The 21,030-nt window shown below is 38.3% G+C and overlaps 2 protein-coding genes across 8 annotated transcripts; one reads left to right on the top strand and one right to left on the bottom strand.

Annotated features, from left to right (window-relative positions):
• Positions 1 to 1,282: 1,282 nt before the first annotated feature.
• LOC120486105 (uncharacterized) lies at positions 1,283 to 5,495 on the top strand. Its single transcript, XM_039681968.2, has 4 exons — positions 1,283 to 1,501; positions 1,756 to 2,076; positions 4,733 to 5,017; positions 5,093 to 5,495. The coding sequence occupies exons 1-4, from the start codon at positions 1,402 to 1,404 to the stop codon at positions 5,233 to 5,235; spliced, it is 849 nt and encodes a 282-aa protein (XP_039537902.2). The 5' UTR covers positions 1,283 to 1,401; the 3' UTR covers positions 5,236 to 5,495.
• Positions 4,781 to 20,242, bottom strand: LOC148981844 (uncharacterized). 7 transcript variants are annotated; one of them, XR_016155288.1, is made up of 4 exons: positions 19,830 to 20,137; positions 19,092 to 19,339; positions 5,127 to 5,167; positions 4,781 to 4,908 (listed from the first exon to the last, which is right to left on the bottom strand). XR_016155288.1 is itself a non-coding variant. In XM_089129118.1 (4 exons), the coding sequence occupies exons 3-4, from the start codon at positions 19,147 to 19,149 to the stop codon at positions 12,800 to 12,802; spliced, it is 1,482 nt and encodes a 493-aa protein (XP_088985244.1). In that variant the 5' UTR covers positions 19,150 to 19,512; positions 19,830 to 19,885; positions 20,150 to 20,242; the 3' UTR covers positions 12,447 to 12,799. The 7 variants fall into 7 exon arrangements, 5 of the variants coding, with proteins under 5 accessions (XP_088985244.1, XP_088985242.1, XP_088985246.1 ...); XM_089129118.1 differs by lacking the exons at positions 4,781 to 4,908; positions 5,127 to 5,167 and adding exons at positions 12,447 to 14,223; positions 20,150 to 20,242 and having other exon boundaries at positions 19,092 to 19,512; positions 19,830 to 19,885; XM_089129116.1 differs by lacking the exons at positions 4,781 to 4,908; positions 5,127 to 5,167 and adding exons at positions 12,447 to 14,223; positions 20,150 to 20,242 and having other exon boundaries at positions 19,830 to 19,885.
• Between the last annotated feature and the right edge of the window lie 788 nt (positions 20,243 to 21,030).

The raw sequence follows: 21,030 nt of genomic DNA, 5'->3' as shown, positions 1-21,030 counted from the left end.
GCGTGTTCAGCTCCTCTATTTACAGCCAAAGTCCATTATCTTCCAGAGAAGGATACAGATACTAATAATACTAATAGCCTATCTATATTCTAAAGATCAAATTTGTTCTACTTAAAAACTTTATTATTAACCTACTCCCCTCTAATAAGTTTAAAACCATCTTTAACGTTAATTGTTGATTAGGCTATCTTTCAACTCACCTGTGACTGACTGTCTTATGTTGTTAGCTGGGAAAACAAGATCCAACATAACGAATGGCAATGATTCATGAATATTATATTCTGTTTATCAATTTTGTTTTAAAGAAATGCTCATTTAAAAGCAGGATACTTAAAAAGAGAACATTAGGGCGGGTGGATGATGTGTTTTTGGCTGCGGATTCCGGTTTCTCATTGTAGCCTATTTGCGTGTGTGTGTGGTTTTTTTTTTTTTTTTTTTTTTTGAACACACTTATTTACAAAAAAAGCAATTTACAAAATCTCTCGTTGGGAGACTCATGTGCATAACATAACAGTTACATTGAACAAAATTCAATAAACAAAATAAAAACAAATAAACCTAAAATTAAATCAATTATAAGCAAAGGCATTTCAGTGTGTGTGTGTGTGTGTGTGTGTGCGTGCTCGGGTCTCAAATGAGTCCGTGCGTGCCTGCGTGGAGAGTTTGTGTGAGCGTGCCTCATATGAGCATGTGCGTGGAGAGTTTGTGTGTGTGTGTGTGTGGCTGTGCGCGCGTGGATGTGCCTGGAGAATTCCGCGCATCTCGTGTGTGTAGAGTTTGCGTGTACAGTATGTGCATGAGCGACTTTAGGTGTGTGAGCATTCAGTAGGCCTATATGTATCATGTTTGACTATTTATTATGTGTATGCAAGTGTTTTATATATGGGTGAGTGAATGAAGTTTGATTAAAGCCTCATATATTGTCTCTTTGCCCATGAAATATAAGCAAACTTTTGAGCGCTTCTGCCTCGATGTCATGATTGCTACTCTGAACCAAAACAACAGCGCGTGTGTGACGTCATGACACAGTAGCGTCAACAGACAACAGTATTGTGAAATGCAGTCTATTAAATGTGAACAGTCTATTAGATAACAGTATTGCCAGTATTTTGCTGTAAACACACACACACACACACAAAACTCTAACAAAACTCCTAAGCTCTACATTTCAGAAACTCAAGCAAAATTATTGTTTTCTCATTTCCTATTAAAACTGACTCTACCAAAAGGGAAATGACACCAATAAAAGTTGTGGTTTGTGGTTTTATGAGTGTAACTCGACACAAAATAAGGGGACAGGAGTTCATTCTGACGGCTGACTTTCACAAACACCACGTCATACAACTTTTGTTCTCATTTAAGTGTTAAACTAGTGGGCTTTGAAGAGTTTTCCACAGATTCATGCCAACTGATAGGCTATTAGCTACTGGAGACGTCTGCGAGCGTTTGAGGAAAATGCTTCGTCTGTTTGCTGTGCTCTGTTGTTTGTGGAGTCCCGTTGGTAAGCATATGTGGCTTCAGTAATTAAAAAAACTACTATGTCCTCTAAATGTACGTTGATATTGATTTATTATAGCTAAAACACATCTTTTTTTTGTCTTTCCTTTTTTTTTCTCAATTTATTTACCCAGCTAAAACAGAACCTGACCTTGATGCTAGTCAACTTTTGTCTTCATTTAAAATACTGTATTTAATTCTGTAGATTGTTATCGGTGTGTATAGTCCTTAGGTGTGTGTGTTTGTTGTGTTTTGCAGGTGTGTTTGGTGATGTCGATGCAGTGAAGTCTGTGTCAGTGACGGAGGGAGATTCAGTCACTCTAAAGCCTGGTGTTGCGACTCTGAGAGATAAGATACTGTGGAGGTTTGGAGATCAAGGGGTTCTCATTGCTCTCATAGATGCCGGTCAGATCTCATTATATAAAGGTCCTGATGGACGATTCAAAGACAGACTGAAGCTGGATCTCACTGGATCTTTGACCATCACACACACCAGAACCTCAGACTCTGGACCTTATGACGTAAACATCAAGGGAGGAGCAGGAGACCAAGTCAGCAAATTTAAGCTCACCGTCTATTGTGAGTAACAAAATCATTGGTACAAAATAACAATATTGAAATATGATTTAAAATAGATGGGATGGGAAAAAGAACATTTTTATAGCATTGGTCTTAGATGTTCACATACTCTACTTGTTAGTATTGTTATATAACAATTTCTAGAACTGAAACATCTGTCAAATGTTTCAGTTCAAGAAACTTCCTTTTTCAAAACCTCTCCAGGAGTAATACAGAGGACACTAAAGGCCAATTTATACTTCTGCGTCAACCCGGTCTCATCCCAAGACGTCATATAACTGACGTTTTGGGACGTCTTTTGACCATACGTCAATATTCGCCTTTTTAGGGCCCCCTTAAACGTCGGTAGATGAGGTAACTCTACCCCATACCTAAACCTAACCCGTCACCTAACTGACGTTAAAGGTAAAGCGTCAGTTGTATGACGGCCCGGGATCGCCATCTACCGACGTTTAAGGGGGCCCTAAAAAGGCGGATATTGACGTATGGTCAAAAGACGTCCCAAGACGTCAGTTATATGACTTTTTGGGATGAGACTATGTTATCTGCGTCGAGGGTACGCCTTAGTGTACGGCGTAGGCGACGCCGTCGTGAGCATTTATACTTCTGCGTTCAGGTCTTGGTTGCTCTGCAGTACTGCTCCGAAACACTAGTTGGCGGCGGAGGGTTTTAATGTTCCACTGTGTTTAGATTCCTTGCGGCTAGGTAACTACAAGCAATGGCGACTGAAAGAGAGCGGATCATGTTGGAGTTGGAGCTTATTGCGGTGGAAAAACAGTTAATTTAGTGAAGTTAATAAAATAAAAGGCAGAAACGAGAGAAGACGTCGGAGGAGATGGTACGTGCGGAAATGCGTAGGAGGAAATGCGATGCTACCAAGCCGACCAATCACAGATCTTGCGGTCCGCGTCGTCACGACGTGTAGTTACATTTTTGAGGAGGTGCGCGTCAGGCTACGACGAAGGGTATGTGGTATGCTACTCCGCACCTACTGCGCGCACCCTACGCAGAAGTATAAATTGGCCTTAACCGCTGTTATCTGTGGAGTTAGAAACGGCCCAGACAGCTCCCCCTGCTGGTCATGAAATATAGAAGAATATTAATGCGTGTCAGTTATAACTCAGATTATTATGACCTATCTTTAGAACAAACAAGTTGTGTCCCAATTCAAACCGTACGTTCACACCGCCGCCGGCGAGAGCGGCAAAATTCGCTCTTGCCGCCCTGTCAACGACGCCGTGCAAAGATTCGTGGACGCTCTGATGCTCTGACGTAGATCGAATGCGTGATCTTTTTTTAAAACGGTATGCAAACAAGCAAACAAAAATGTCGGTTATTTTTGCCGAAAATTGATCGATGGAAATAACTTTAAAATTATAGTGACATGTTTGCTAATGAAATAAACAAATTAAAAGCCATATGTGTGGTGTGGCTTTTGTGTTCATGGTTAAGTGCTATTATAATTTGCATTCCCGCTGAAAAAGTGTTCTAGCACGAAAATCTTGCCTAATTCAAATTATCAACCTCCTCTATTTTGCTTGGGAACTAATGTGGCCGGAACCAAAGTTTACAGGACTACATTCTCTGGGATACTCTCAAACGGAGCACTTCTACATTCCGATTGGTTGCCGCCGAACCGCGTCATTGCTTATTACCATAAAGTTGAACTGATTTCAACTCTCCTCGTCGCTCTTGCCGTCCGAAACGCGCCGCGCTGCTCTCGCCGCCGGATCTCAATGAAAATGAATGACTTCCGGCCACTTTGACGCTCTCGCCGGTGGCGGTGTGAACGTACAGAAAGTCTGCATCCGTCATATGACCACACTTTAAAGGCCACAATGATTGAACCAATGGGACGGCCATCGACGAGCGACAGTAACCGCGGTAAAAAGCAGCCAGTAAGTGTTTTATAGGCACACTCTGAGTTTTTGAGACTTTAGCTTATTCACCGTATAGATTTAGATAAGTCCATAATACCTTTTTCATCTCCGTTCGTACTGTAATTCTGTCTGACGCACCCACCGCTAGCCTAGCTTAGCACAAAGACTAGATGTAAATGGATACAGCTAGCATACTAATCCCAATAAGAGACAAAATTGCGCAAGCATTTTCCTACTTACATGTTGTGATTTGTATAGTCACAGAGTGTCCAAATAACAAGGCCATATGAGACACAGCCATCTTTTAACCGTATAAATATTGGGAACTATATTCCCAGAAGGCAAAGCACTGCTACTTGGGCGGAGTGATAACCGCAGCACCGAGACGCGCCGTGGTCAGGAGTAAAGAGTTTGCTCAGAGTTGGAATATAGAGTCAGCAATTCGAAATAAAGTTCGTGGAAAAGCTAAGCGAGCCGAACCATAGTGAGCCGTACCAGCAGGGGAAAAGTGCCATAAGTAAAACCAAATAATTCAATTTAAAAGTCCCAAACAGCAACATAGTGTCAGCCCAGATAATGTTGCTGTCTACGGTGCAAAATCCTTCCATGACTGGCGCGCAATAATGATGCTACTACTTCGTAAATGCACTTTGAATTGGAACAGACTTTATTGTGCCACAGTGACATTAGAAGGACGCAGCCTCTGAATTAGGAGTCATTTTTTAAATTAGTTTACATTTATTAGCCCAAAGTGATTATGTCTGTTTATTCTCCAGCTCGTCTGCCTGTTCCTGCCATCACCAGAGACGCTTCACAGTGTTCTACATCATCAAATTGTTCATTGCTGTGTTCAGTGTTGAATGTGAACCATGTGACTCTCTCCTGGTACAAAGGAAACAGTGTATTGTCCAGCATCAGTGTGTCTGATCTCAGAAGCAGCATCTCTTTACATCTGGAGGTGGAAGATCAGGATAAGAACCCCTACAGCTGTGTGCTCAACAACCCCATCACAAACCACAGCACACATCTGGACATCAGGCGGCTCTGTCAGCCGTGTCCAGGTGTGTCAGTGTCGATATTAGCTACAGTGATGTAAATTCAAGGAGAAAACATCTAATTCCTATTTTTTCCTTTAGAAATCTACAGCTGTGGTTTTGCTGAACCTGTCACCCGATTGGTCGTCGCTGCTCTGGTGGGCGTGGCTGCTGTTGCTTTTGTGGTTTATGACATCAGATCCGGATATGCAAAAAAAGCAGAGACATCATCACGAGGACTTTGATGATAAATCATACTGTAATAATCTATAACAGCTGAATTTTGATGTCACATTAAGTAAGGGATCAACATATATTTTATTTTGAGTTGTGTATAATACAAAGTTCAACATGGCACCAAAAATCAATTGTCAAACAACTGGATTGAACACTAGTCCACCATTAGTGCCCAATCTTTGGTTTTAAGACATTTAGAAGTCATTTCATGCTATTATTGCTTTCCTCTGAGGCTAATCATGCTAAATAAACTGATGTGAGAGATTCATCAATGGTTGTCAAGCTGTTTTATCATAGTTTTAATGTCTTGACTTAAAGGAAAAGTTCACTTTAAAAAAAAAAAAAAAAACTTTTGCTGATAATTTACTCACCCCCATGTCATCCAAGATGTCCATGTCTTTCTTTCTTCAGTCGAAAAGAAATTAAGGTTTTTGATGGAAACATTCCAACATTTTTTTTCCATATAATGGACTTCAATGGGGTCCAAACGGTTCAAGGTCCAAAAGGCAGTTTCAGTGCAAAATGTTCAAAGGGCTTTAAACGATTCCAGACGATGAATAAGGGTCTTGTCAAGCGAAATGATCGCTCATTTAAATTAATAAATAAATAACAAAGTTTAAGTTTTGTAAGCTCAAATGCTCGCCTTGCTCTGTTCTGTGATGCGAGTTCGTGACTCTCTTGTTCGAACTCGTTCATCAAAATGAACAAATCTTTTCAAGTCAATTCGTTCATTTGAACAGGAGAGTCACGAACGCGCATCACAGAACAGAGCAAGGCGACCATTTGAGCTTATAAAACTTAAACTTTGTTATTTATTTATTAAATGAGCGATCGTTTCGCTTGATAAGACCCTTATTCATCGTCTGGTGTCGTTTAAAGCCCTTTGAACAGTTTGCACTGAAACTCTCATTTAGACCTTGAACCGTTTGGACCCCATTGAAGTGCATTATATGGAGAAAATCTTGGAATGTTTTCATCAAAAACACTAATTTATTTTCGACCGAAGAAAGAATGACACGGATCTTGGATGACATGGGGGTGAGTAAATTATCAGCAAAAGTAAACTACTATTGCTTACAATTTTATTAGAAAAGCACGTATTTTAAAATACATATTACAGACGACTTTCGGGCGAAGCGTTGGTCTCCAGAGAGCCCTTCCAAAGCCTACGCTGGCCAAAACTTTCCCTTCCTCTATAGTCAGAGGAGCAGAACTGGGAAAACCACCAGTCTTATTTGCTTCTCTTTTTCCCTCCGCTTCAGGGCTGTTTATACCCAACATCATGAGATTCCACCAGAGTCCTTTTAATGGTTTATATTTCTTATACATTTCTACTGATTTCATTTTGAATTAGGATGACATTACTTTCAGCTTTTAAAGGAACACTCCACCGTTTTTTGAAATTGGGTTATTCACATTCTTTCCTACATTTAGACATGTGTGCAAATGCATTTTTGTCTCAGTGCATGCATTGTTTTAGTTCGACAGGGTCGGCGCTAGCTTAGCTTAGCACAATGAATTAATTCCTTTGTTCCCAGCAAGCATGTCCTGAGTAAAAGTGGTTAAAAAGAATAAACAAACCCACGTTATTACTTATTGTGGCCTGCGTATTCACAACGAGTACAAATAGCGACGCAGAATAACACTAGGCAGATATTGACTTGGGACTATATTAGGGGGAAGCATTCTCAAATCAAAGTAATAATAAATCAAGTTCTCTCTCGAACTGATGTTTTTACTGATATATCACTCTCCTCCACTAAAGGCACACGAGGATCACTCGTATGAGCTTGAATGAAGAGTCTGGCTCTGTGTTAAGGAGAAGCCCTGTAGCCTCTCTGAGACCGTATGAGATTTATCTGGCTAAATAAACCTTCACAGCTTTTCTTTGGTGTTTTTTTTTCATGGTTTATTATTTGTTATATCTGCACTTAACCCTTTCTGGGTCGTTTAAATGATTTGTCTTACAATTATCCTTAGTCTAATCAAGTTTGATATTGAGTGCTTTCTTCTATTTAACCCTACACTCTTATGTTTCCTACTAAAAAGTTTCTTGTATTTTGAGCAATTGGTCATTGATCCTGGCCAGAAATCAGTAATCAATCCCGTCTTACCACGTCGAACGCCATGGTGCGTAATTTTAAACACCTTTAACCTTATTTTAATTATTCTCAGGTTAGGTAAATTAATTCAAATCTGTCCTAAATAATAAGCATTTGAAATTTAATTTCAATCACAGAAGACTGTGATCAGTTTAGCTCAATCTTTTGTAAAACAGACACAGGCGAGCTTCTTAATTTCAGTTGTATATATTTTTTATTAAGTACAGGTTAACTAGTTAACAGAAAAAGGTACTACTATATGAAACACAAATAAAAGTCAATCAAAACCAAATCATTTCCAAGCTTGAACTGCATGAGGCGCAATGGCAAGGCATCTAACCGCGAGGCCGTCTTTGGGGAATCAGCGTCTGCTGGACATCATCTCTCCAGTCCATCAAACTCTCTGACATCTCCATAAATCTCCTGGAAACTTCCTAAGATTTGTTATCAGAAATCCCCTGGCGGAAACTCCCAAAGACTGCATATTTTCTAACAAATAGTTCAACAAAAACCTCTCGTGTCTTGCTTTATAAAAACACTATTCAAAGTTACAAAGTAGAGAAAATGGCTTGCAGACAATAGCAAGCTCTGAAAACTGAAAAAGGCATACTTTTGGTAACACAGTCCTAGATGACAAAACAATAATATATAAAAAATTTATGAAAGTATGCAAAAGTATGAAAAGGTTACAACTTTTAAGGGAGTATCAACATGTAGTAGTTAAATTGTTAGGCATCGTAGTATTCCACATGAAAAAAAAAAGGGAAAAGAATGCGGTGGATATGAATTGAACAAATAAAAAGAGTTGACAATCAGGAACCTGTGGTATATGATTTGAGATAAGGGGTTCCCGGGTCTTCAATGCATATGGAGTCAAAAAGAAAAGTTTTAGAATCTCTAGTACGGTTTCTTGAAACATGAATAAATTGCCTTAAAGAAAATCAAAAAGGTGTTGTTTTCAAACCTAAACTTGATGAACTTCAATCAATAGTTGATGTAATTAACTATGGAAGCTTGTTTCCACCACTGAATTTAAAAAAAGAAAAAAATAATTTCCACTTTTTAACTCACAATTGCAAGATTTGAAGTCAGAATTGTGAGAAATAAAGTCGCAATTGCGAGATATAGTCAGAATTGCCTGATAGAAAGTCGCAATTGCCTGATATAAAGTCAGAATTGCGAGATATAAAGTCAGAATTGCGTGATATAAAGTCTGAATTGCGTGATATATAGTCTGAATTGCGAGATATAAAGTCTGAATTGCGTGATATAAAGTCTGAATTGCGTGATATAAAGTCTGAATTGCGAGATATAAAGTCTGAATTGCGAGATATAAAGTCTGAATTGCGAGATATAAAGTCTGAATTGCGAGATATAAAGTCTGAATTGCGAGATATAAAGTCAGAATTGCGAGATATAAAGTCAGAATTTCAAGATATAAAGTCAGAATAGCAAGATGTAAAGTCCGAATTGCGTGATATAAAGTCAGAATTGCGAGATAAAAAAAATCAGAATTGCGAGTTATAAAGTCAGAATTGCGAGATATAAAGTCAGAATTGCGAGATAAAAAAAATCAGAATTGCGAGTTATAAAGTCAGAATTGCGTGATATAGTCAGAATTGCGAGATATAAAGTCAGAATTGTGAGATATAGTCAGAATTGCAAGATATAAAGTCAGAATTGCGAGATATAAAGTCAGAATTGTGAGATATAGTCAGAATTGCGAGATATAAAGTCCGAATTGCGAGATATAAAGTCAGAATTGCGTGATATGTGAGATATAAAGTCCGAATTGCGTGATATGTGAGATATAAAGTCCGAATTGCGAGATATAAAGTCAAATTTGTGAGATATAGTCCGAATTGCGTGATATAAAGTCTGAATTGTGAGATATAAAGTCCGAATTGCGAGATATAAAGTCTGAATTGTGAGATATAAAGTCCGAATTGCGAGATATAAAGTCTGAATTCTGAGATATAAAGTCCGAATTGCGAAATATAAAGTCTGAATTGTGAGATATAAAGTCCGAATTGCGAGATATAAAGTCCGAATTGCGAGATATAAAGTCTGAATTCTGAGATATAAAGTCCGAATTGCGAAATATAAAGTCAGGATTGCGTGATATAAAGTCAGAATTGCGTGATATAAAGTCAGAATTGTGAGATATAAAGTCCGAATTGCGAGATATAAAGTCTGAATTGTGAGATATAAAGTCTGAATTGCGAGATATAAAGTCTGAATTGTGAGATATGAAGTCCGAATTGCGAGATATAAAGTCTGAATTCTGAGATATAAAGTCCGAATTGCGAGATATAAAGTCTGAATTGTGAGATATAAAGTCCGAATTGGGTGATATAGTCCGAATTGCGTGATATAAAGTCTGAATTGTGAGATATAAAGTCCGAATTGGGTGATAAAGTCAGAATTGCGAGATATAAAGTCAGAATTGCGAGATATAAAGTCTGAATTGTGAGATATAAAGTCCGAATTGCGAGATATAAAGTCCGAATTGCGAGATATAAAGTCTGAATTCTGAGATATAAAGTCCGAATTGCGAAATATAAAGTCAGGATTGCGTGATATAAAGTCAGAATTGCGTGATATAAATTCAGAATTGTGAGATATAAAGTCCGAATTGCGAGATATAAAGTCTGAATTGTGAGATATAAAGTCTGAATTGCGAGATATAAAGTCTGAATTGTGAGATATGAAGTCCGAATTGCGAGATATAAAGTCTGAATTCTGAGATATAAAGTCCGAATTGCGAGATATAAAGTCTGAATTGTGAGATATAAAGTCCGAATTGGGTGATATAGTCCGAATTGCGTGATATAAAGTCTGAATTGTGAGATATAAAGTCTGAATTGCGAGATATAAAGTCAGAATTTCAAGATATAAAGTCAGAATAGCAAGATGTAAAGTCAGAATTGCGTGATATAAAGTCAGAATTGCGAGATATAAAGTCAGAATTGCGTGATAAATTCCGAATTGCATGATAAAGTCCGAATTGCGTCATATAAAGTCGCAATTCTGAGAAAAAAAGACAGTGCAACTTTTTATCTCACAATTCTGACTTTAAAGAAATAAAGATGTAAGATGTAAACTCGCAATTGTGAGAAAAAAAAGTCTGAATTGTGAGATAAAAAGCAACAATTACCTTTTTTATTTTTCATTCTGTGGCAGAAACAAGCTTCTATAATTAACAGTAAAGACCTCAACAACAACAAAAAAGTCTCAAATGAAAAGTAAATGAAATGCACACGGTGTTACTGTAAGATGGCAAAAAACAAAGATGGAAAAATAGACAAAAGCAAAAAATTAAATACTTAGTTGAATGCATACATCTGATGTATGATGTTTCAGTAATGAAAATAATTCAGTTTATGTGCTGTTACAATAAGAAGAGGAATTTATTTTAACTCAGTGTGTAAAGTAGAGCCAGACCGATTTATCGGCAGGCCGATATTAGGCATTTTCCAAACTATCGGTATCGGCAGTTATAATGGCAGATAAATGAATATTTCAAAAATAAAATAAAAACAGACGAAACACGCTTCTACCATATCATGAGTGTCGGAGTTGTATAGTTTGTCCACCAGAGGGCGCTCTACACCGTTCCTGTTGGCAACACTCATTGAATTGACCTTTCGCCGGCCCCTCCCACAAAATGGCCATTGTCCAATCACACATCATAGCAACCGTTACTGTGTGAGCTGTTCCGTCAAACAGTTAAGTGGTGCGCCCACGGCGTTAGTAAATCGGACACATGATACCCCGAGAAATTGTGTTTTTTCCCTTTCCAAAGCCCAAAACACAACGCGAGCGGTGCCTAAGATGTATTAAATAGTGTGGACGCCCCAATTCCAGTTAAATGTGTCGAACATGGTTAACTCGTCTCGCGTGCGACTGAGATTAGTCAAAGAAGCACGGAGAAAGCAGATCAAGAGGATCCACAAAGGACTTACTGTACATTTTCTAAAGGGTTGTTGTTAACATACCATGATATTCTCTGGGAAAATGAGCAGCAGTCAGCTAAGTTAGCAGTGCAGCACCGTAGACTACAGTTTAGAGGACGTTCGCAACGGGGAAAGCATGAAGCTTACATGACAACATCAGTTCATATATCAATATCGTAACGAATAGAAATAACCTTAAATAACGTATGGTTCTCTGCCTCTTTCCGTCTCTTATGCATAACGTTACTTTTTAAACACGAAAATCGCATTCAGCATGAGCATGACACGCAATCATTTGTTTGACGGAGGTATCAACAGTAACTAAGGGGGGCGGGGCTCGGCGAAAGGCTAATTGGTCACGAGACATACATTGTTTGAATAACAATTAAAAGATCATCCCCATCAGTTCACTTAACTCAAATAAGCATGACAAAATTTGTGACCATCATGTCCAGTTTTGCTGCTGTTAAATAAGCCGAGAGTGAAGCGGAATTAGCTAGTAATAGTTACGTTACAGTGTAGTTGACTGACTGTCCTTTTAACTTTTGACAATGTGACTGAAGTATTTCTTTAATGGCGTGTGACAGTTACAGCAATGAGACGCATCATCTCTCCTTGGCCTGTTATATTGAAAATGCATGTTTTTCAATTTAGGTTTTACGTTATCCATTGCTAAATTATGGCTCATCATAGACTAGCTAACCACAAAGCTAGCTAATGCCACTATCATCAGTCTGTTCTGTTGTGACAATAAAAGAAGCAAAATGAATTATCATATTATTTTAGTTAAAACTCATACAAATAACTAATGTTAGCGAAATCTGTTAATGTTTTGTTGCGCGTTTCTGAAATGTAAAAAAATATATAATTATCGGCCGATATATCGGATTTTAAAACCAACAAATATTTGTATCGGTATCGGCCATCAAAATGCTTTATCGGTCGGGCTCTCTCTTATGAAATAGGGTTTAGGTCTGCCGCTGCCCAATGACCAGCACTTTTCCTCTGTATGGCCTGTTTTGTGACAGGAATCACAGAATCTGTTCAGTTTGGCACAGTGTGGTTTTCTAAATAACACAGCTACCTCACAATGTATTTTGTGCTGGAGAAGCACCACACGAGTGATGGCTGTACACACACCCTGCATTTATAAGCATTAATTCAAGGAGATTTACACTTTAATTACAGAATACTCACAAAAAGTTAAAAGATTTGAAAGATTTCACTCTCAGGCTCATTTTGATACATTGACTGCACAATGGTGCCCGTCATTAAAACATGTGGTATCTTATTGATCAGTACATCTGGAATTGAGCAGATAACAATTTGCCAAATGTATCTAAAATATAACAGTCATTCCTGTCAGTTGAACACAAGCTAATAGATATCAATCAACAAAATGTCCTGTGCTCACCACACACCAGCTACAGGTGGAGAGGAGAGATGTGGCTATCAGGTGATGTGTGGATAACTTACACAGAACAGACTTTGTTGTTCATCACATGAAAACCATCTTAGCGTGATTTCAGACTGTGTTTCAGTGGTTTATACACTACATGGACCTTCATGTGTCGCTTCAGGTTATTTTTAATAGAGAAACTCTTCCCGCACTGATCACACGTGTGCGGCTTCTCTCCAGTGTGGATCATCTCATGTGTTTTCAGATTTACTGACTGACTGAATCTCTTGTCACAGTGTGAACACTTGTAAGGTTTTTCTCCAGTGTGGATCCTCTGGTGCCGTTTTAAACTGTTTGCTGTAGTAAAAGTCTTCTCACACTCAATGCACATGTACTCGCTTTCATTAGTGTGGATTTTCTCATGTCCACGTAAATATTGCAGCTGTGAAAAACTCTTTCCACACACAGAACATGAATGCGGCTTCTCCTTCGTATGAACTTCCAGGTGTGTCTTCAGCGCTGATGCCCTAAGAAACATTTTGCAACAATGATGACATGTGAACTTCTTCTCTCCGGTGTGGATCAACATGTGATCGTTAAGAGAATTTTTGGATGTGAAACTCTTCCCGCATTGATGGCATTCATACGGCTTCTCTCCAGTGTGGATCCTCATGTGTATCATCAGGTCACTTTTACCGGAGAAACTCTTCCCACACTGATCACACGTGTGCGGCTTCTCTCCAGTGTGGATCCTCTCATGTCTTTTCAGAGTTGATGAGTGATTGAATCTCTTGTCGCAGTGTGAACACTTGTAAGGTTTTTCTCCAGTGTGGATCATCATGTGCCTTCTCAGGTCAGCTTTAGAAAAGAAACTCTTCCCGCACTGATCACACGTGTGCGGCTTCCCTCCAGTGTGGATCATCTCATGTGTTTTCAGATTTCCTGCCTGATTGAATCTCTTGTCACAGTGTGAACACTTGTAAGGTTTTTCTCCAGTGTGAATTCTCTGGTGCACCTTTAAACTTTTTTCTGTAATAAAAGTCTTCCCACACTCAAAGCACATGTATTCTTTCACACCAGTGTGGATTTTCTCATGTCTACGTACAGATTGACTCTGAGAGAAACTCTTTCCACACACAGAACATGAATACGGCTTCTCCTTCGTATGAACCATCAGGTGTGTCTTCAGGTGTGATGCAGTAAGAAATGTTTTTCCACACTGATCACATCTGAACGGCTTCTCTCCGGTGTGGATCCTCATGTGAACATTAAGGCTTGATGATTGACTGAAACTCTGCCCACACTGATCACATGAGAACGGCCTCTCTCCGGTGTGGATCATCATGTGCATCTCAAGATATTGTTTGGTTGTGAAACTCTTCCCACACTGAGTGCAGGTGAAAGATTTCTCGGCTCTTCTTTTCTTTAAAAATGTCTGTTTAGTCTTTGAGCGACTCGAAGGTTTTCCTCCAGGTTGGACATGATGTTCCTCCTCCACTTCACTCAGTTCTTCACTCTCCTCGCTCTCTTCCATCAGGTCTGACAGGAATGAAACAATTATTACATGAAAGTAAGCCCTGATGTAATGGTAGAAAGTAGACAACTGTTATAAAATATTATGATAACTTCATGTCTTTTTATTAATTGATTACATGTCCTTGAAAGTTGCCATGAATGAGCTAAATTTATCTTCCAATTATAATTTTTAAAACATTATAGGCACACATCCCATGTTTCTTTAGCAATGACACAATCATCTAACATAATATTAACATTAAAATATTTAGACACCAACTTTATAACTATTATACAAAAACGTTTTAATTATTAAAGCTGCAAGCAGCATTTATCGGTGTTCAAGCAGTCCAGGCCTTTAAGCACAAAAGCATCGAAAGGCATTCAATTTTATTTAACATGCATTTATCCACGGACATAATAGATGTAAAACACCATTTACAATCAATACAGGCAATTTAACATTGGAAATGCATGGTTTTAAAGCTTTTTAACAGTTATAGTGCCACCTATGGTCCGATCTCCATGAAACTGTGCATGCTTCTTCGGCAAGTTATGAGACATGTGCTCATCAATTTTTGATGAGCATATGTAAAAGAGCAAAAGAGTTTTCCTTTAGGATTTATATGATTTTGGGTGCATTTTGTCCCACCCCTTTTGTAAACGACTCTGTTAAAGCCAATCAAAAGCAAAATTTCTACTTTTTTTCGATAATTATTTATCTAGAGAGTCCAGAGAATAGTATTGGGCAAAAAACCAGGGACTAGTTCGCAAAAGTGGGTTTTGGACAAAAACCGAAATAACAAATTTTACTCTCCATGGCAGAGTTTATCAGCTGAACACCAGACCGGAAATCTACCTTTGGTGTACCAAACCATCGCAAGGTAGAGACTTACATCTCTGCGTCTTTTTCCTGCCGCCATGCAGGCCCAGATGGTAGCCTATATGATTGTGATTAGCATGCCTATTATAAAGACACAAACCTTTTACTATCATGTCCTATCATGAGAGAGACAGCATGCAAGACAGCGCTTATGTTGTGTGAAGACGTGATAGTGCGCGCGCTCTCTCTCTCTCAGCTCGTTAGCGCCCGGTCAAACGCATCAGTCATTCTATTATACAACACTCGCCGATCAAAAAGGCTTTGGCAAGACAAAAAGCGGACGATCCGACAGGTTTTAGAAGATTAAATACAACCCGAAAGAAACAAAAAAACAAAAAAAAACCCCAAAAAACGACCCGTCAAAATAGTCAGTGATACATTTGCGACCCATAAAAAATTAGGGTCGCAATGGGATTTCAAAAGGTCGCATATGCGACCATTTTGGTCGCAGTGTAGTTCCCTGCCACCTTGATTCTGACTTTCAATACGAAAAAGTTTTCCAACCATCTAGCTGCAGAGACATATCTAAAGACGGTCATAGAGCCTGAGTTGGAAAAACAAGACAAGGAAGAGGCTTGATAAGAGGTAGCAGGAAGAATTTTGTGAGACTGTACAACAGAATGTTTCATAATAACTAAACGATTATAAGTTTGTTTCTGTATTCGTTACCGCAGAGTAATGTGAAAATAATTTTATGTTTATGTCTGGAGATGGAATGGAATGAACTTTGTCACTTGGTCACAAGTACCAGCGAAATTGTCCATCAACCTGCCCATACAAACATATATACGATATGACAAGGGGGTAGACAGGACAGGAAGACAGGGAATTGAGGAAAATACAGCATGACATGAGGAGAGGTGAGGAAAAAGAGGCAACCCCCAGACTATCCTCCTGTAAGGAGTGCATTGTGGGAACCAGAAAAAAACACCTCAGCAACATTAGCACAATCAGTACAACATGAACAAAACTTGCAACAGTGTTGGGGAGTGGGGGATGGACCACAGGTACGGGACGCTGGTCACAGACCCGCCTGTCAGACTGGGGGTACACAGCGAGGCGAGGGATGGGGTGTGGGGCAGGTTAATGCATATCTGTATTTATGTGTAAGAGTTTGTGTGTGTGTAGGCCTGGAGAGTCGCTATGCCTGGCATCATAATCTAGGTGCCTCAGTCCGCAGGATTGTCATAGCGATACACAGCAAGTTACCATGGAGAAAACCTTGATCAGGTGCCAGACAGAGTCAACAATCACCAGGTGTCTGTGGAGTCGGGGAAGAAACGCAAGAGCGGCTCACTGCAGTGCTCTTCCGGGGGAGTTGTTGATCCAGCAGCGGTCTTGGCCAAGGCCAGTGCTGGTTGAGGGCGGCCGAAAACAGATAAGATTGGGATTGTTTGGTCTTGAGGCGAGAAGCCCTGTTGGTCTCTGAAACGATCCATATCCTTCTGCAAAGCTGTGAGCTTCTTTAATCAGTTGTTATGTATATGTATAACAACGGTTATGGTAAAAGATGGATTAAATATTAAAGGGTTACGCATAGCATATTTAATTATCTTTAGTCTGAGAAATAAGATTCAGGATATTTTGGAAGAGAAAAACAAAATAGATATTTGGGGAGAAAAACTGAAATAGTGCCGTCTTTTATTGAAGTTGCCGGATCCTTTTTGACTAAACCCAGTGATATTGCAAATCATTTAAGTTCTTATTTCAAGAATAAAGTTTCAACAAGTCAAGGTATGAACTGTATTTTTTTTAGTACATTGCTGTATGGTTAGTATGAATGTTTACACTCATTTTTTGTCTATATAATGTATGGTTTTATGTTATAAGAATTTTTTTGTGTGTGTTGAAGTCTATAGACCCAGTAGTTGCAGTAGCTAATGGGGATCTTAATAAACTAAACTAAACTTGGTACAAAAACTACACTAAAACCTGTTGGAAAGCATCTTTTGCAGCGATATTTGTGTGAGCATATCAGTGAACAACCCAGACCACTCGGTGAGTTTCACGTCTTTGTAAACTAAAGTTTAATGCGTTTTATGAATGATTGTTCCAGTGCGCATAGACCATTTTAAAGTCGATAAATCTTTGTGACCCAATAAACATAAGGATAAATAAATAAATATATCACAAAGAAAATGTATGCATTAACAAAATATGTATGACCATTTTTAAGATCACTTAAGCTTCCAGTTAACTATTTAAAAGAGATACAGATATTTGACAAAGCACTTTTTTTTTATTAACCTGTTGTTGACAATAAGCGAAATGCAGAGGTGAAATGAGAAATGAAGAGTTGACAGGGCATCTCACTGTTTTCATATTCTCATCATTACAGTGTACACAATATACTATAATAATTATTATAGGCTTAAATTAAAATATCCTGACAGTGAGACTTTGTAACCATGCATGGCTCACTACCACTGCATAAAAAATGCCTAAACAGGTAAAAAAAAACTATACACACAATTAGTATATATTCATCTACCCCCCTAATAAATCTAATGCAATATAAATGACTATAACATAGTATTCAATATAAATATTCCACATTTATTGGGAATGTTAAGGCTGTTTCATCCGATTTAAAACTAGATAAAATCATTGAGTGATTTGTGGTTTTTAAGAGTGTCCGCAACGCTTCTCACTAGATGTCACAACGCTGTTTAATAATAGTGTCCGGGACCGGGAGTAAACGCGACTCCTTTAAGCTTTGCGTTTCGTTATCCACTGGGCCGTGCTGCCTAGTTCAAAGTAAACTAGTGAAACAACTGAACCCAGCGCTATTTTGTTCTCTGTTTGTTATTACTGACCGAGAAAACGCTTCAGGTGAACGAATCTAAATCGTTTCAGACCGTTATGCACGCGCGTTTGGCCAATTCATGGAAAGGAAATAATCAAACCAACGAATGATTAATATCGCTGGTTCAATCGACAGAAATACGGGACACAGATAAGGACTGCTGAAATATTCGGACTGTAAACTTTTCTCTCAGGTCAGTCGGAGCGCCACACACAGTGCGTATAGTCGTCCAGCTGCGGCCACGCGCATATCTAACCAAATTTAGCCGCACCACTAGAAAATAGGAGGAGGGAGGTTGGGGTGCCCTCGGGCCGTATGGAGATTAATGGCGGGCCGCACTTCACCCACGGGCCGCCAATTGAATAGCCCTGATCTAGAGAGTATATATAGCACACTGAAAAATAGTGCTCGACTTGGCGACCCATTCAAAATCTTCCACGACCCATTTGTGGGTCGGGACCCCGCCTTTGGGAATGACTGGCATAGACAACCATTGTGTAGGTGGGGGTGCTAACACAGAAAACTACAATTCTCGGGACAGCAGCATTTGTCCAAATTTCAATCTTAACCGTTCTATTTCATCAGATACGATCTTAAAACAGGGCTTTAAGTGTAAAATATCAAACTAACCTTACTTTAAATCAACCATTTTTATCAGCATTATCTGTGTCCTACATGTTTCACTTAACCCTGTTACTCCTGACATGAATTTCCTCTTTTAAAAGACAGAACATTTCTTGACGGGAAGACGAGAAAATAATCTCAATCCATCGTCATCGTTTTTACACAAACCGTAGCATTGACTGCATTCATCAACCCTGTTACCAAAGTTACTGTAAGAGGAATCTCTATAACTATGAATAACTTGTGTGATATTTGAAAAATACAACTGCATTAGTAACTTGTATTTACTGATTATTCTTATTTCTTAAAAAAATATAATTGTTAAAAATGACAAAAATAAATTCTGGTAACGTTGTTGCAAATTGGAAACCAGACATAAAATAAATGTAAAATAGTATTTAGCTTGATTTAATATTGATAATCAATATAAATCCCTTTACTGACCATTTGTTGAAGAAAACCCAGAACATTCTGTAGCATTTGATAGTTTAACTCTTTATCTAAATGTGATGAAGAGCTTGAATGTTTCCAACATGAATGTTCTCCAGCATCATGAATGAATGAAGAATAAACACCAACCTCTTTGTTCTTCAGGATCTTCAGTGTGTTTCATTCTGCAGGGTTCTGGATCTCTCATGTTCTCACTGTCCTCTTTAATAAACTCAGTCTTTGCAGATTTCAGCTCTTCCTGATGCTCGTCTTCACTTGTAACTGATGGGAATTTACAGCATTTATTGCTGAATTACTGTGGGAGGAGCTTCACTGATGATGTGACAACAGTGGGAGGAGTTTCACTGATGATGAATTCCAGAGTTGGGGGAGCTGATCTGCCAAAATCAAAAGTATCAATTACTGAGTTTGTTTTTATAATAAATTACACTTGTAAGTGTAACTGGCGCAGTCTGCACTTCGTTATGGTAAACTGATGACAGGACACTGACGATCTTCAATCAGAATCAGTCTCTCTTAGTCAAGTAAAATGCAGACTCATGAAAAAAATCTGAAAATAAAATACAGAAAAATGACAATGAAAAATGAACATATCACATTAGGCTTGTTTTTACCATGTGTATCTGTCATATTGTGAGTTATTTCTGTTATTAAATTGGTAATGACGTTATATTAAAGATAATGTTTTACATTAAGCATCATGAAATAAACCATCTTCCTTTCACTAGTTTACACACAGTAACATGCATGAATCAAAATGAACAGGCTTCACATCTGGGCTGTTCAGCGCCATTGAACACAAATCAATACAAGAAAACTTGTATATGAACACATTATATTTTAAACCATTGGAAGTAGTCTACATACCTGTACAATTTCACAGAGAGCAAAAGTTCAGGATTATATCTCCATTCAGAATCAGCCTAACATTAGAAAAAGGAAAACTGAAACATGTGGGCTTCATTACAAGACGATAGAACGGCGAGCGCGCTAGCATACAGCAAAACAAACCGTGAGGAGAGCTATGCTAGCAATTTCTTAAGCACTCAAAACAGCAGTTCTCGACACATCTTCACTAAAAGTATGTTCACTCATCATAAAATACACGTACAAGTTACCATGTGTATTAAAGCTAAAGTTTCAACCGGTATATTTCAAGCGGACATCGCACTGATGTGAACACGTACCTCTCTCAGTCCAGTAAAATGCAGACTAAGAAACGAGCGGGAAGATTCAGTAAATGAGCGCCACTGTCGCCTCTGTCCAATAGAGGGCGAACCTACACAACAAACAACTCTCACAATACATGTGACTGATCAATACAAGACTCATTAAATACTCACAATAGAAAATGAAAGGTTGCAAAAGTATTCGTTCTTTAACTTAAATTATACACAAATAAGCATTTATGTCTTTCTATCTACTCAGAATAAAGTGAGATGATCTGCTGATGATCCTGAATGGCTTGTTGAATGAGTGTTGATAGTCTGAGCTGAGGATCGTCAATATTAACAGATTTGCTGAAAACACTCTTTATTTCATGACAATAGTTCCTGTTTTCACCTCATTTATTATGCTGATGTCTTCACATCTCCTGTAAATTGAGACTTAAAGCTCATTTCATTGGTGTCAGCAGACTGAGGGGATTTGGTGGTTACTATGTACATTTATTTCTGTCTTTATGCATTGAATTATTTCCTTACCATTATTTATCTTTGGGATAATTTTATTACAATATTTATATTCTGCTATCTATACGTATAAAAGAGCCACCGACAGTATGACATTTCTGTCCCCAGGACTTTATAAATGCATGAAAATTAACTCTGATTATTAAGCAAAATGATCCTGCATATTAAGCTAACTAGAAATTTAAAATGTAGGCTATAATAATAAAAAAATCAAAAAACAACAACTAAGAATACACACACACAAAAAAACAACATTTTCAGCATGTCCCCACTCTCTATCTCTAAACTTTACTATGTAACATAATGATAAAAATCCTTCAGAAATCTTTTTATTTTTATTTTTATTTAGCACACATTATAAGACGGCCGTTGCCCAA

Source organism: Pimephales promelas, chromosome 3 (genome assembly GCF_988280905.1).
Source record: "Pimephales promelas chromosome 3, fPimPro1.hap1.1, whole genome shotgun sequence".
Lineage (NCBI taxonomy): Eukaryota > Metazoa > Chordata > Actinopteri > Cypriniformes > Leuciscidae > Pimephales > Pimephales promelas.
The sequence above is the reverse complement of the archived record's forward strand: the minus strand, read 5'-3'. Positions and strand labels throughout refer to the sequence as shown.